This window comes from Hyperoodon ampullatus, assembly GCF_949752795.1.
Source record: "Hyperoodon ampullatus genome assembly, chromosome: X".
In the NCBI taxonomy this organism is placed as follows: Eukaryota; Metazoa; Chordata; class Mammalia; order Artiodactyla; family Ziphiidae; genus Hyperoodon; species Hyperoodon ampullatus.
The window spans coordinates 103,370,576-103,385,502 of record NC_136913.1 but is presented as its reverse complement, the minus strand read 5'-3'; the positions used below and the strand labels follow the sequence as shown (position 1 = coordinate 103,385,502).

Here is a 14,927-nt window from a genome sequence, read left to right as displayed (position 1 = left end):
TATTATGTTTGATTCATAATATTTGATTTCTCCCCAAGCTCACTCCATCTTCATCAGCTTTTACTGTTTTACAGTTAACTCTGCTGTTTGCTGCATGCTGCATGAGACCCAGGGTCCCGGTAAGCTTTATTAACTCTAAATAGAACTGGCAGTGGCTTCTAGAACACATCTCCCCAAATCCCACCCCCTGCCCAACACACATATTTAATATCAAAGAAGCTGCTTCACTGTTCTAGCTGGTATTCTCTTGTGACTTATAATATGAAGAAATAGGCTGGTGTGATTTCAAGTGTACATGTGGGAATGTTTGCCTTCCTGATTAAAAGTGGGGTGTTTTCAGACTTTTGCTGCTAGAACAGCTAGGTAGCATAGGTAGATCCTGTGATCAATATTTGAAGTTTCAATTTTGGCCCTTTTTTTTCTAAAGGCGCCTTCATCATTACTTTCAAAATTAACTAAACTGCTGTGATGAGGGGAACTGTTGAGTTCACAAGCCCTGTCCTGCAACGTCACGGTCAGCCTTGGTGCCCAGGTTTGGGAATGTTTTGAGCCAGCGGAAACTTGCTTCTGTGTTTCCCTCTGGTGGCTGTTTCTTACCTGAGGGGTTCAAGTTCTCTAATTTCGTTTGGCCCCCAAAACTATAATAAAAGTGGAAGAAAATGAAGGTTCTCAGATATTATAGAATATTTAATTCTACAAGTACCAGCTTCATGAACACCTTTGATAAGTAGGTAAGCAGATAACCGTTGGTAAGATGGATTCCTCAGGGCTAGGTGTTGTGTCTGCAGGAGTGAATAAAGCAGCCTCTGGCATCACATAGTTTATACGTTGGTTATAGCGATGATTAAGCTGCTTCTATCTTTTTAACTAGACTCAGGTAGTGAGTGGGGAGGAACATAAATATTTTAAATCTAACATAATTAGTCTTATTACCATTGTTAAACTTTACCATAGAAACTTTCAAACAGGAACGAAAGAAGAGAGAGGACAGTACAGTGCAGCCCCATGTACCCAAAACACAGCCCCCAAACAACTGTCAACATATGCCAATCCTGTCTTATCTACTGCTCCAAACCGGCTGGATTACTGCAAAGCAAAACCCATATCATTTCATTTGTAAATACTTCAGCACATATCTCTAAGAGCTCATGACTCTTAAAAAAATAAATAAATAACGACAACGCCACCATTATCACACCCCCAAAATTAACAGTTCGTTCACATAAAATTTCTAGTCAGTGTTCAGAATACCCCGGTTGTCTCAAATGCCTTTTACATTTGGTTTGTTTGGATTGGGAACTATAAGATATTGAGAAGACTTCTCCCCACTCACCCATGGAATTTATGATTTAAATGGAGAGCCTGCTGTTAGTCACCAAACTAATTGCTGTGGCTACTGCACTTGGGACTTTGGGCAGCTGGCAAAACATCCTACTTTCAAGCAAATCCCGAAGAGGAAGTCCATAGAGCCTTCTGAAACATAAGGCCCATGAAATTGGGCCAAAGGAAACAACCCGAAAAGAACAATGAAATGATTTATTGTCTGGCTTAAAGGCAAGTCTTGGAGCCCTGTTAGTTGACTTGAATGAAACAGCAGGTTTCCACCTAGGAAGACTCACAATTCCGAGAGCGTCTGTCCATGGCTGCAGTCCCAGTGCCCAGCACAGAGGCCGACACTCAGTTCATGTGTATTTTCTTTGCCCCCCACCCCCATTTTCAATGAGGACAACAGGAAAGTTGCATCCTGTTCAGTTAGATTTCACTTAATGAAACCCAAATTAACGCTCTTTGACACAATTTGCTTCAACTTTCCCTGAGTAAATCATTGGTAATGGCCATTACTAAAATGAATCCTGGCAAAACTATAATTAAAGCCATACTTTACAAGTGAGAGGCAATTGGCAAACAGTGGGAACAGCCAACCCCGACCCGGAGTAGGTTGGCTTTTTCTGGCATGCTTACCAGCACACCACAAAAGCAGTTCCTAACCAAATAGGGGAAGGAGGCCTTGGCTCCCTGGGGTCTGAAAGCAGCAAAGGCAACCCGTCCATTCTCCAAAGCCCTCATTTCAGGTGTGGATCACAAAGGCCACCCCTCATTAACTAGAGTGCAGGCCGAGTGAGGCTTACTGTTCCTTGCTGGTTTTTTTTTGCGGTATGTGGGCCTCTCACTGTTGTGGCCTCTCCCGTTGCGGAGCACAGGCTCCGGACGCGCAGGCTCAACGGCCATGGCTCATGGGCCCAGCTGCTCCACAGCATGTGGGATCTTCCCGGACTGGGGCACGAACCCGTGTCCCCTGCATTGGCAGGCGGACTCTCAACCACTGCGCCACCAGGGAAGCCCCCTTGCTGGTTTTGAAATGGCTTGAGGCAGCTGGCAGCTGCCTGCAATTGCAAGAGAAATCCTCCCTCCGTGACCGGCACACAGTTGCAGGTGCTGTGTCTCAGTGGTTGCTGGCCCCTTGACCCTTGGTTGGGGGTGCCCAGTGCATGGACGGTACACACATAACAAAATATTTCAGCCTTCCCATGCAGCCCAGGACATAGGCCGTTGCAGTGTTCTATAGGTTTCCCTTCCCCTAGGAAGTAGACAAGAAGAAGAATAGAGCTGAGCATTTGTATTACATTTTCATACTATTCAAAGTGTTTTTCCGTATGGTACCTCATTTTCGCATTACAACAGTCCCGTGAGGTAGAGGAGGAAGGGCTAATCTTCAGTTGACAAGATGAACAAATGGAGGAGTGGGGAATTTAAGAGACTTGCCAAGGCTCACATAGCGAGGAACAAGAATGCAAAACTCCTGATTCCTGGTATAAACTGCCATTCACATGAGTGTGTGTGTGTGTGAGTGAGTGTGTGTGTAGGTGTGGATGTATTCACGCTGAGGAAGTGACTGTACAAACATACTCAGCATATGCTTTTAACTGTCCCTCCCCAATATCTTTATTTAATGAGATAAATGTGTTCAGGTAAAAAATAACCAGGGGCTTAGATCCACAGGCAAGGACTTCTCAGGGACACTGTGGCGCGAAGGAAAGAGTCTTGGTCAAGCAGCTGAGGGATTCGGGCTCTGCGCCTCTTGATTGTGACTCTTTCTCTGTGACCTCAGGCAAGTCAGTTGGCCTCACCGTGTTTCTCAGCCTCCTCATATGTCAAACTTGCATCACAAGGATGAAGTTTAAATGGGAGAAAGTTCAAAGTGCAGTGTGAACACAAACCAATAATGGATTTCCATAGTTCAGGTTTTCAGGTGACTGTGGTCGGACCCTAGTGCAGAGCCCAGTTACTGCCCCCAGACACTTCTCGAACAGATCTTGCCTCAGGGGTACCAGGTAGTGGACTGGGACTCTCCGAAGGTGAAACCTCTACCTCTGCTTTCCCTATGGGGCGAGGCACTCAGTGGCTGAGAGCCTGGCACGCTGTGCTGTGGCCTGAGGCCACCTGGAGGTTTGCTAAAGGTGTTCCTCTACAAGGTATCTGGGTGGGGGGCACTAGTCAGGACCTAGTAATTAAGAAGAGAGAAGTATTCTTGTGGCTGTTGATAATTGTTTTGCTAGCTAATGCCACTGTGGTCGCCACTCAGAGGTGTGTGGGTGAATGAGAGAGAAAGCATGTTCCCAGAAGCCAGTGCAATGAGGCCTTAAGACCATCTAACACAGCTATATTCTAATTTATCCAGTAGTCATCATGACATTTTCTTCTAACCTTTTTTTTTTGACATTAATCCATCCATTCATTAACCCAACTTCTGTTTTCATTTTCAGTTTAGGCTTCCTGTAGACGCCCTTTTCCTGCGCAACAGAGCTGTGCTTCCCTGTCTCTAATTCCCCCTTAACACGTCTGGGGGCACAGAACCCGTGCCCTCCCCCTCTCTTCCTGCCAAGGTTTATAGAAGCCCGAGAGTCTGAGGACGGCGTCTGGCCTCTGGTCAAGAAGCCATCAGTCACGTGGTTTAAAGATGCATCCTGCATCCCAGTGCCCCTCCCAGCTCCTCCAGCCGGCCACTCCCCACTCCATCTTTGCCGGACTGTGACATGTTCAGGGGTCCCACCTGCTCTTCTATACCACCAGCTTCCCTGTTCCAACTCTGGCTGCTGCTTCTTCCCCTGAGGTATTTGCATCCACCATGGCTGGGTGAGCACCAGTCAGCACGGCTTTCCCCATTAGTCCGCAGTCACTTGGCTTCCCCAACCATCCCTCAGCCCCCAACAGAAGAGCCGCAGCCGCTTCTCAGAGGGTTCTAGAAGGAGAATCATTTGGTGCCTTTTCCTTCTGGCCTGTCAGCCCAGCCCTTTCCAGTTTTGATTCACTCAAGCTGTGTTAAAAATCTGGAACGAGTTTACTTACAGCCAGCCCTTCCCAGACAGCACGACTGCTGAAGAAAGTAGCATAAATTTCCCCTCTCTGTTATTCTGAGTACCCCCACAGATGCAGAACGCAGAATAAATCTGAATATTAGTACCAATCTAGTGTCTTATGGAATTGTTATGAGGTGTCTCAGCATCTCCTCTGTAATTTCCCTTAGGATGCCACACCATCCCAATAAGGCAGGGGCAGTAGCAGGTATAATCATCCCCTGTCACAAACTGCTAAACTGAGTGGTCAAAGAATCAGTGTTTTCAGTTTCGCTCTGATGAATCTTCCAGTCTATTTGGTGAATGTGATGATGAGTTTCAATCTGTATTTTGCGCGTGCCCCACAATAAGAAGAGGTGAGACTATCAGTTGGAGAGGAGAAAAGAGGTGTTGTGCCTTGGAAGGTCCCTAAGTTTGTCTCCAGTCTAAGGATTTGGTATTTTAAAATTCTTCCAGCCCTGATTTGTATGATGGGGCCCATCCGATAGTGGCTTTGGGAGCCCCTTTGAAGTTGAGAGCCCTCCATTGTCAGGGCCATGAGGCACAGTGACCTTTGGTGTTTGGCCAGTGAGAGAGTGAGAGCTGGAGTGACCTGGCAACGATCTGTGGCTAACACGCCGTTTCTCTGCCCTTCCTTTGCAGTAATCCATGGCTGTGTACTGAATAGTATTCCCCGCTACAGCTGGACTGGACTCCATTTAGCCTTTTAAGCCAAGGTTCCCATTGTAACTGACAGCTTTCCTTTGGAGCGCCAGGCAGCTGGGTCCCCTGCCCCTGCCATGTACTTCCACTTCAAGCCCCACCTCTTCTTTTGATTTCTGCCTCACAGTCCCACTGGCACTGACCATGACCTTCTTCTTTTTTATTTTTGAGGGGGTTTTTTTTGGTCACTTTCTTTCAAAACACACAAACAAGGCTATGTGAAATTTTCAGGCCTTTTTGAAGTATTGAGAATGGGAAGGGGGGTGGTTCTCTCTTCAATAATAGATGACAGGAAGCAAAAAGCAGAAAAAATGAAAAGCAAACAAATGCACACACTTTATCTTTTCTTGTTGGCAAAGCAAGAGTGCAGTTTTGATATGTATTGTTTGGTGAGTCACTGATTGGTGAGTGGCCAGAAGCAAGTATGAAGGTGGTGCTGCGAAAGCATAAGCTAGTTTCTTGAGAAAATCCAAGTCACACAGTGGAACATTTTAGGAGACCCTGTGCTCAGAGATTTAAAAAACAAAAAAGCTTGGGTACTCAGCTCAGGGCGATGCTAAGCTAGGGCTGTCCGGTCTCCTTGGGAAAGGCTGCTTATTTGCAGCTTTGATGTTTCAGTGACCAGTTTCACGGCTGCTTCCCAAGAATCCCAAATTTAAACAACGAATCGGTCTCCATCCGCTGTAATTATTTGCATTACAAATAGGAGGCTCCCTCATTTGCATTTGTTTACAGATTAACTACTTGAGGCTTGAGGAGCTCTGAAAACTTTAAAAGGTATTAGAGCCACCCAGCCTTTGAGAGACCTTCAGAGACTAGGCAGGAATTTTGTATGAAGGGAGACATTTTGGTCCAGAAGACAGATAGGACCCACTTTCTTGTAAGAGGAAATTGAGGCCCCGAGAAATGAAGGGACTTGCCAGACGCCCCAGTCCTGTTTCATGGCAGAAGCCAGGCTAAATTCAGTGTCTCCTGAGTCCCGAGCCACTTTACAAATGGACTCAATGTGTTCATGTATGAACAAAAGACAAGTCATTTGATGTTCCGGAGAAAATGAATAGTTAGTATTAGAGGGCCTTTGAGGTTTTTATCCTGTAGGAAAATATTCGAGGATGGGGTGGGTAGGGACAGGCAAAGCAGAAGACTCTAGGCCAGCTCCTGAACTGAGCACTTCTGCTGACGATAAGAGTCACAGGCACCTGAATGGGGCGTGCGGATACGGATGTTTAACAGGTGCCCTAGATGATCCTTGTCATCAAGGAAGTTTGGTAAAAATCTACCCTGTGAGTGAACATGAGACCTTTAGAAAGTCAACCAAGGCTATTAAAAGAATTAAAATGCTTATTTTATTGGGTAGTTTGTCTCACTGTAGACAGGAAGGTTTTCTTCCTTCTTCAGTGAAAAGACTTTTTAAGTGGTACAGTTATTACTATTTAAAAAAATACCCTAAGTACTCTGTTTACTTCTGGTGAAACAAAACCAGTCGTTAGAAATGGTCTGTGTCCGGCTCCACGCCCACCCCAACCGAGACTGGAATAGAATGGTTTTCTTGAAAAATCCCCGTGTGTACACCCACACACCCCTCACGTCTCTTAAGCCAAGAAGTTTGCTTTTCCTAGCTGCAGTACAGATCACTTTTTTGTGTGTTTTTTGTTTTAATTATTTGGCATTCACATGTGGCTGTTAATATGTGCTCTCTCTCTCTCTCTCTTTTAAATTAAAACAAGAAGCTTTTAACTGGTGTGTGGTGTTCTTAAAACCTTCTCAGCAGATTTCCCGGTGGTGATGGTCCATCAGTGACCCCATTTCTCACCTGTCTTCTCCAAGTATACTCTGTGCTACCTCACACTGCCCACTTCCCTCACCCTGTCTTACTTTGAATATCCTTTTTCTTTAGCTAATTTCATGTTTTCTTTCTTTCTCTCTCCCTCTCCAGCTTTTTTTAATCTTGTCTTCAGCAGCTGCACTAAGTCTAAAGGAGAAGACTGCCATTATAGAAGAGTTAGGGTTCCATATTGTCTCAAATCAGAAACCAACCAATTCCCTCTTCCTCCAAAGTGTGTGTGCATACACACACACACACACACACACACACACACACCCCCCACACAAGTGTTCATTGTGTCCCTGTGTCCAGGCAAGACGCTCTCTCTCGACTTACATGGTATTTTAAATGGAAGTGTCTTGTCCTAACCTAACAAGGCAGGAAAAGAACCATCCGAGCTGGAGAATGGACCAAATGTAACCTCAGAGAGACAACTGCAGGACGACTCACCCAAGTGTAAGTGACTGAGGCAGGAGACCTCAGCTGTGGGTGTGGAAGTACTGTTCACAAGTTTTCGTTTGAGTTTTCTGTTTTTCTTTTTAAACACCAATTCTCCGGTTCAATGGGTTGACTGTCTACGGCCACTATTAAACATTTCTGAATATGGACGAGAAAGTCAAGCAACATTCTTATCTTCTTCAGCATTCACAGACCTTCTGCAGACCCCCCAGCAAGTGGGGGAAGTGGATCTACTAACTCTCAGGTGGAGAAGGGAGAGTCAGGGGAGTTTAAGCTTAGTGAGAGCAAAATGACTCCATTCAACCTTCCAAGGCCAGTTGAGGTTTTGAGAGAAGTTTCTGCTCAACTTGGGATCTGGAGGGAGAGCTTTGATGTTGATAAATCTACCTTGAATTCATTGGTTTAACTTGCATCAAAATACCATGTGAGTGTGCTCATTCCCATATATCCCTACAACCATTGCCATTCCACTGTCCTGTGTCTCTTGAGAGAGCCTCTTTGCATGTTTTCCAGAGTCTGTTTTTCCTTTCTTCTTTGTTCTTTTTGCTCAGAGATGTGACCAGTCATTGGCCCTCTGGGGCTTTCATTCGCCAGGAGAAACATCCCGAAACCAGCACTGTTTAGCTTGATACCTTTCTAATGTCCATGTCAATTTTCAATAAAATTCAAAGAAATGCTCAATGGCTGTGTGATCATTAGGTGATGGGCCCACCGCGGTTTGCCTTAGGAGGAGTGGGTGGCTTCCTTTCAAAGGGGGTGACTGAGGGGCTCAGGGAGGCACCATCAGCCAGTTTGCAACCTTCCTGGGTAGGCTGCTGGGCCTACTCCCCCCACCTGGGCTTGAAATTTCCATGGGGTGAGGTGGAGGTGAGCAGGAAGTCCTTTACTTTTCCTTCATTAGCATGGACTTAACTGATCCGTTGAGCTCATTATCTTCCAGGATAATAAAAAGATGGAGAAAGTGGAGTGCCAGAGCCTACAGAATAAGATTCGGGTGAGTTTTAATTCCAGAAGGAAAAGAACTCTGCGCTGCATGTCTTCTCTTAAAAATACTGTGATGTGAGCATCCCTAAAATTCATGGATATGACTTGAAAAGACTTCTATAGATAGGGTCTACTAGGGAGGGAATCCTCCTTGTCCCTGCCAGCATTAAAGCGGGGAAGAGGGAGAGTGGTCAGTTTTCATAATTCTGGTCGCCGTCGAGGTGGGGTTTCCTTTCCTCAGCTTCATTTCCCGAATGGCCAGATGCTGGAGACCGGAGAGTGGTCGATACCCTCTTCGAACCGAGGCCCGGAGGCCTCTGAGGGGGTACCAGGGGAAACGACACTGGCCTGCGTCTGCGCAGCTCGCACACTAGGGGGCAGCGGAGCGGGAACACTACTTGCCTGTGACGTCACCGAGCCCCGGCAGGCACTGAGGTGTGGAAAAATACCGGCTCTGGAGCCAGACAGACTTGCCAGCTGTGTATGCTCTCGGGCAAGTTGTGGTCAAAACTTCCCTGTAAAAGAATATCAGTAACTCCCTTGCAGGGTGATTGCGAAGGTTCCATGAGCTAATGTAAATTAAAGATCTGGGTGTTCACTAAACGGAATCCCTGTTAAGGATGGAGTCTCCCCTTTACTAGAAGTATCTTAGGTTCTTCCAATCCACGGTTTCTCAACCTCAGCACTATAGTCTTTTGAGGCCAGATAATTCTTTGCTGTGGAGGCTGTCCTGTGCACTGTAGCATCGCTACCCACTAGATGTCAGTAGCACACTACACCATCCCATCCCCAGCTGTGACAACCAAAACTGTCTCTAGATAATGTTAAATGTTCCCTGGAGGGCAAAATCGCCCCAAACTGAGAACCATTGCTCTAGGGCAGGGGCCAACAAACTTTTTCTGTAAAGGGCCAGCTGGTAACTATCTTAGGCTTTGCAGGCCACGTGGCCTCTGCAACTATTCAACTGCTAACTATACAACAAAACCAGCCATTGATAATATGTAAAAGGATGAACGTGACTGTGTGCCAATAAAAGTTCATTTGCGGACACTGAAATTTGAATTTCACGTGTGGGGGGCTTCCCTGGTGGCGCAGTGGTTGAGAGTCCGCCTGCCGATGCAGGGGACACGGGTTCGTGCCCCAGTCCGGGAAGATCCCACATGCCGTGGAGCGGCTGGGCCCGTGAGCCATGGCCGCTGAGCCTGCGCGTCCGGAGCCTGTGCTCCGCAACGGGAGAGGCCACAGCAGTGAGAGGCCTGCGTACAGCAAAAAAAAAAAAAAAAAAAGGAACTTATAAATGAATTTCACGTGTGGGTTTCATTTTCACATGTTCTGAATTATTATTATTTTGATTTTTTCCAACCATTTAAAACGTAAAGACCACTCTGAGCATGAGGGTCATAGAAATGCAGGCAGATGGATGGGATTTGGCCTGTGGGCCACGGTTTGCTGACCCCACCTCTAATGCATTTTGGTGCTTGTTGATGCCTCATCGAGCCTAAAGGTGTTAGAAGTGACTGGCTGGGGACTTCCCTGGTGGCGCAGTGGTTAAGACTCCACCTGCCAATGCAGGGGATACAGGTTGGAGCTGTGGTCTGGGAAGATCCCAGATGCCGCGGAGCAACTAAGCCCGTGTGCCACAACTACTGAGCCTGCACTTCAGAGCCTGTGCTCTAGAGCCCACGAGCCACAGCTACTGAGTCCTCATGCCACAACTATTGAAGCCCACGCGCCTAGAGCCCGTACTTCACGACAAGAGAAGCCACCACAATAAGAAGCCTGCGCACCGCAATGAAGAGTAGCCCCCCGCTTGCTGCAACTAGAGAAAGCCCGTGCACAGCAACGAAAACCCAACGCAGCCAAAAATAAAAAATAAATGTATTTTTTAAAAAGTGACTGGCTGGTCAAAAGAAATCAGAAATGAAGACAAATGGCTGATGTTTTAATGCAAGTTGGTGGGGAAATGGGTTTGATTAACTAAAATTTGCATATAGTTTTGCTAGAGCATAGATGGGGGCAAGGGTCTGCTGGGGCTCTGAGAGCCAGTTGCTGGGGCCCTGCTGAGCAGTGAGAAGGCCAACTACTTCTAGGGACAGAACCAGGCCGCTAATACCCTCAAAAAGGCTGAGCAAACTGGGCTCCAGTTGTAAGCACTGACGTTAAGCAGTGTCCTTTTGTATTCAAAATGCCCCCCCTCGGGGAGATTCATCCCTTTGCTAAAAGGACAGTTTTCTTGCAAGGCCATTCTTTTAAAATGAGGGCACCTCTTGAAAGACTTCTGCATTAGAACAGTTAATACCTCACGTTGGCTTTGCCACCTGGACCTACTACCTTCCGTCAATGTCCAGCCAGGTCCCGTACTATCTCTTAGCCTGTTTGGCTTGGACTTTAGAAAGTCCCTGCCCTCAGCTCAATACTTATACAAATTATATGTATATTTGTTATGTATAGGATTGGGGACAAACTACTTATCTTGGTTTTAGGCTCAATGAAATTATTTTTTCTTAATCAAATGATAAGTGTGTATTGGACACCGCCCGTGGATTTGGTCCAGTGTCCTCTGCTATGGGGGATACTTTGCATGAGATCAGTTAGACACTGCTCTTGAGGAACTTACAGACTGGCCCTATCTTATCTACTCAACCATATTTTCCAATACTTCCTAATAGCCATTTCCATTCCAGTCCATTCAGTCTCTGCACAGGCCTCTCCCTGAGTTATGCAAACTATTTGTTGACATTATCTGAAATATCCTCTACTGATTGAAATCCTGCCTTTGAGGCTCAGGCCTACCTCCTCCTTGAAACCCTTCTTGACCCCATTCACCTATCTTGATCTCTTCTTCCTTTTCTAACGTCCTGGCTGAAATTTTATAATTTTCTCTGCTTCTCGTTTGAGGGACTTCATTCCTCAAGAGAGGTTTAGCCTCCTAAGGGTAGGAACATCATTTCATAGCCCCCCAGAGGGCCAGGAGAGTGCTAGGACACACAATAAAAAGTGATTAAGAGGTAGCTAGATTGAGATTCTTCACCAATGTAGGGAACTATTGCACTTCTGAAACATTTAATTTTGAAATTAAGTTACAAGAATAATACCAAGTATACCCACATGCTCTTGACCCAGATGCACCAACTGATAATATTTTGCCCCATTTGCTTTATCATTATACTCAGGTTCTCTCTGTATCTAGATAGATAGAGATACATAATATTTTTTTTCTGAACCATTTGAAGGTAATCTACATGTATCATGGCCCTTCACCCCTAAATATTCCAGTGGGTATTTCCTAAAAATAAGGATATTCTCTTACATAGCCACAGTCACCAACTTCAGTAAATTTAATATTGTTACACTACTTTAATCTATTGAATAGTATACTTTACAGCAGTTTTTCTTGCCATATAAGATTGGCTCTAGGATCACCCATTGTGTCCTGTTTCTTTAGTCTCCTTTAATCTGAAACAGCCTTTCTTTGTCTTTCCATGACATTGATATTTTTGAAGTCCCATTTAAAAAATAGACTGTTCTCATTTTGGGTCAAGGTGTTGCCCAATCTCTGCACTATATAATCACTGTTTTTTCCCCTTCTTTGCTACTAGTAAACAATCTGTGAGGAGAAAGTATAAGTCCATGCAAATATCCTACTCCTCATCAAACATTTCCCCCTAGATTTAGCATCTATTGGTAATTCTTGCCTGAACCAATCTACAAAATGATGATTTTCCAACTCCAGCATTCCCTTCATATTTACCAGTCAGCACATGGTATTCTATTGTAAGCAAAGGCCCTCCCTTCTCTCTCATTGTTTCTTTATCTACTTGGTATCACTGTGGACTTATGACTTCCTATTTTTTCAGTGGCTCATAACTCTCCTTAATAATTTTGGTGCTCAGATTACTGGGATTTGGCCAGCTCCTAGCTATTGCTTTTAGTAGCCATTCCTCAAGAGGCTATTGTAGTGCAGAATGCTCTGGTCAAGAACCTTTGGTGATCTAATTTCTGGGATAGCTTATGAGGGTGGTGCTTAGCCAGGTTCCAGGTTTCCCTCCTCTCATCACGCACTGGCTTCCCCACAGGAAAGGGCAGGGAAGGAAGCTCAGAGCTGTCAGACTCTGTGTGTGTGTTTCATGTAAAAACAGTGGCAGGAGCGTGTGTTAGAACAGAGAAGGATGATGGAGGGGAGGAGGACAGGTGATTACAGGAGGTTTCTGGATTGTTTTAGGATGGCAATGGCTGCTGTTATCAGAGCCCCCTCCTACACCTCCCTTCAACCATTATTCCGATAATCTACTTCTGCTTAGGGGTTTCAATTCCTGCTCACTGAGAAAACATCTGTGGCTTGTGAGAAGGGAATAGGCTGCGATAGGTTGGCTGAAGGCTTTTCTTGATCAGAAGGATTACCAGGGAAAGGTCATGGAGAATCATGGGAATTTTTGTTTTGTTTCCTAGAGATGAAACTGCTTATTCCATAGCAGGATTTACAAATGGACTCCAGCTATGGCTGTTCCAGAGCAAATGGCCTCTAACATCAATTTCATTGCCTTTCACTCTGTAATCCAAATTCACAAGTCAGATTGGAATTATTTGTTCCTGTATGATGGAAGAATTTTCATCCAAGCTGAGAGGAAGGCATTTTTATTTTCTCAACTCTTTTTCTAAGAAAGCTATGTATTTTTTTTTTTTTTTTTGCGGTACGTGGGCCTCTCACTGTTGTGGCCTCTCCCGTTGCGGAGCACAGGCTCTGGATGCGCAGGCTCAGCGGCCATGGCTCACGAGCCTAGCCGCTCCGCGGCATGTGGGATCTTCCCGGACCGGGGCGCGAACCCGCGTCCCCTGCATCAGCAGGCGGACTCTCAACCACTGCGCCACCAGGGAAGCCCTTGTGTATTTTTTTTTTAACACTATGGTCTTTTGGTATAATTATCTGTACTTCTTTTTTCATTCATTCATTCATTAATTATTTTTGGCTGTGTTGGGTCTTTGTTGCTGCGCGTGGGCTTTCTCTAGTTGTGGCGAGTGGGGGCTATTCTGTTGCGGTGCGCGGGCTTCTCATTGCGGTGGCTTCTCTTGTTGCAGAGCAGGGGTTCTAGTCACGCAGGCTTCAGTAGTTGTAGCTCTCGGGCTCAGTAGTTGTGGCTTGTGGGCTCTAGAGCGCAGGCTCAGTAGTTGTGACTCAGTTGCTCCGCGGCATGTGGGATCTTCCCAGACCAGGGCTCGAACCCGTGTCCCCTGCATTGGCAGGCGGATTCTTAACCACTGTGCCACCAGGGAAGTCCCAAAAGCTGTGTACTGATTGCAATGTTGATTTTGATGAAAGTTGGCATCTTAGGCTGAAATTAATCTAACTGTAAAATTACAAATCAGCTTAAAATGTAGACCCCAAGAAAATGAATTTCACAAGTTTGGGACAACAGAAAGAGCCTTCATTCATTCAATCATTCATTTAATTCAACAAATAACTGTGGAGTTCCTACAGGAGCCAGGTGTAGGTGCTAAAAGCAAGACAGATGAGTTCCTTGTTCTCATGGAGCTGTCACGGGGGGTGGGGAGGAGTCAAATTTTTTTAAAGTTCAGAAGGTGGTACACACTGCCAAGAATAAAAAACAGAGCAATTCAATGGCAAGTGACTGGGGGAGCACTGGATGATGAGTCAGGTGACCTAGATTCTGATCTCAGCTTTGCCGGAAATGGTCTCTACAGTCTTCAGCTATCACTACACCTCTCTGGCCTTATTTTTCTCACTCATGCAATGATGATTTGAGTTTATGGTCTCTACGCTTCCTTTCTAGTATCATGTTCTTTGATTTGATGGTTCAAAGACTGTCATTATTTCAATAAACATGAATGCCTATCAGAGTCAAAGACAGCACTCCCTGTGTAATGGGAGAGACAGGCATGGAAATAGATTATGAAACAGTGTGAACAATGCTGTAATTTGCTCTTCTCAGTCCAACACACCCCTACACATAAATGTGTCACATAATGAGAAATACATCGTTAAACAAAAGGGGACAGTGGGTCAAAGCTACCTCATCCAACGGTCCTGCTGCCGTGGGACATAGAGCTCTGTGCAGGACTATTTCTCCCCACTAACACTGTAATCAGTTCCAGGACAACAGAGAAAACCCAGTTTCTTTTTCCTTTGTATTGACTATACTGAGCACACAGTAGGTGCTGTGTAAATTCCCGCTGACAGACACTCATTAACTACTTTCATAGCACAGACTGGCAGACAGGGATTGAGGGATCGGGCTGGAGCAGAACCACGGGTCTAGTAATAACGTTTGCCTACAGAGTGATTGGGCCGTTTGCTGCTGTGCAGCTTTTAACCCTCTTTTGTGGGCTCCTTTTGCATTTTGTAATATTCTGCACGTTTTAAATTGATACAGTTAATACAGAATTATTTGAAATTGTGATCACTACTGTGTAAACACGATGCCTGTCAGCAATTGGGATGCAGTATGGATGATAAAAGTGGTTGACTAGAGAAGTGGCGCTGTGGATGATTTTCTAAGTATTTCGTTTTTAGTACTACTTCACAGTAAAATACAAAGCTAATCCTCTGAAGAAAAGGCGTCTCAGAGAGCTGACATTTAAAAAAA

At 45.4% G+C, this 14,927-nt stretch overlaps 1 protein-coding gene across 3 annotated transcripts in view; it reads left to right on the top strand.

Moving 5' to 3' along the window:
• Positions 1-5,022, top strand: part of SEPTIN6 (septin 6) — a gene marked incomplete at both ends in the record, with an annotated part of 68,702 nt that extends 63,680 nt beyond the window's left edge. For 2 of the 3 annotated variants that reach the window (XM_079727019.1, XM_079727018.1), the window contains one exon: positions 4,998-5,022. In XM_079727019.1, the coding sequence (XP_079583145.1) occupies positions 4,998-5,022 (25 nt within the window). Of the gene's footprint in view, positions 1-4,706; positions 4,768-4,997 lie in introns of those variants that run through there. The other variant, XM_079727017.1, reaches the window with a different exon arrangement.
• Between the last annotated feature and the right edge of the window lie 9,905 nt (positions 5,023-14,927).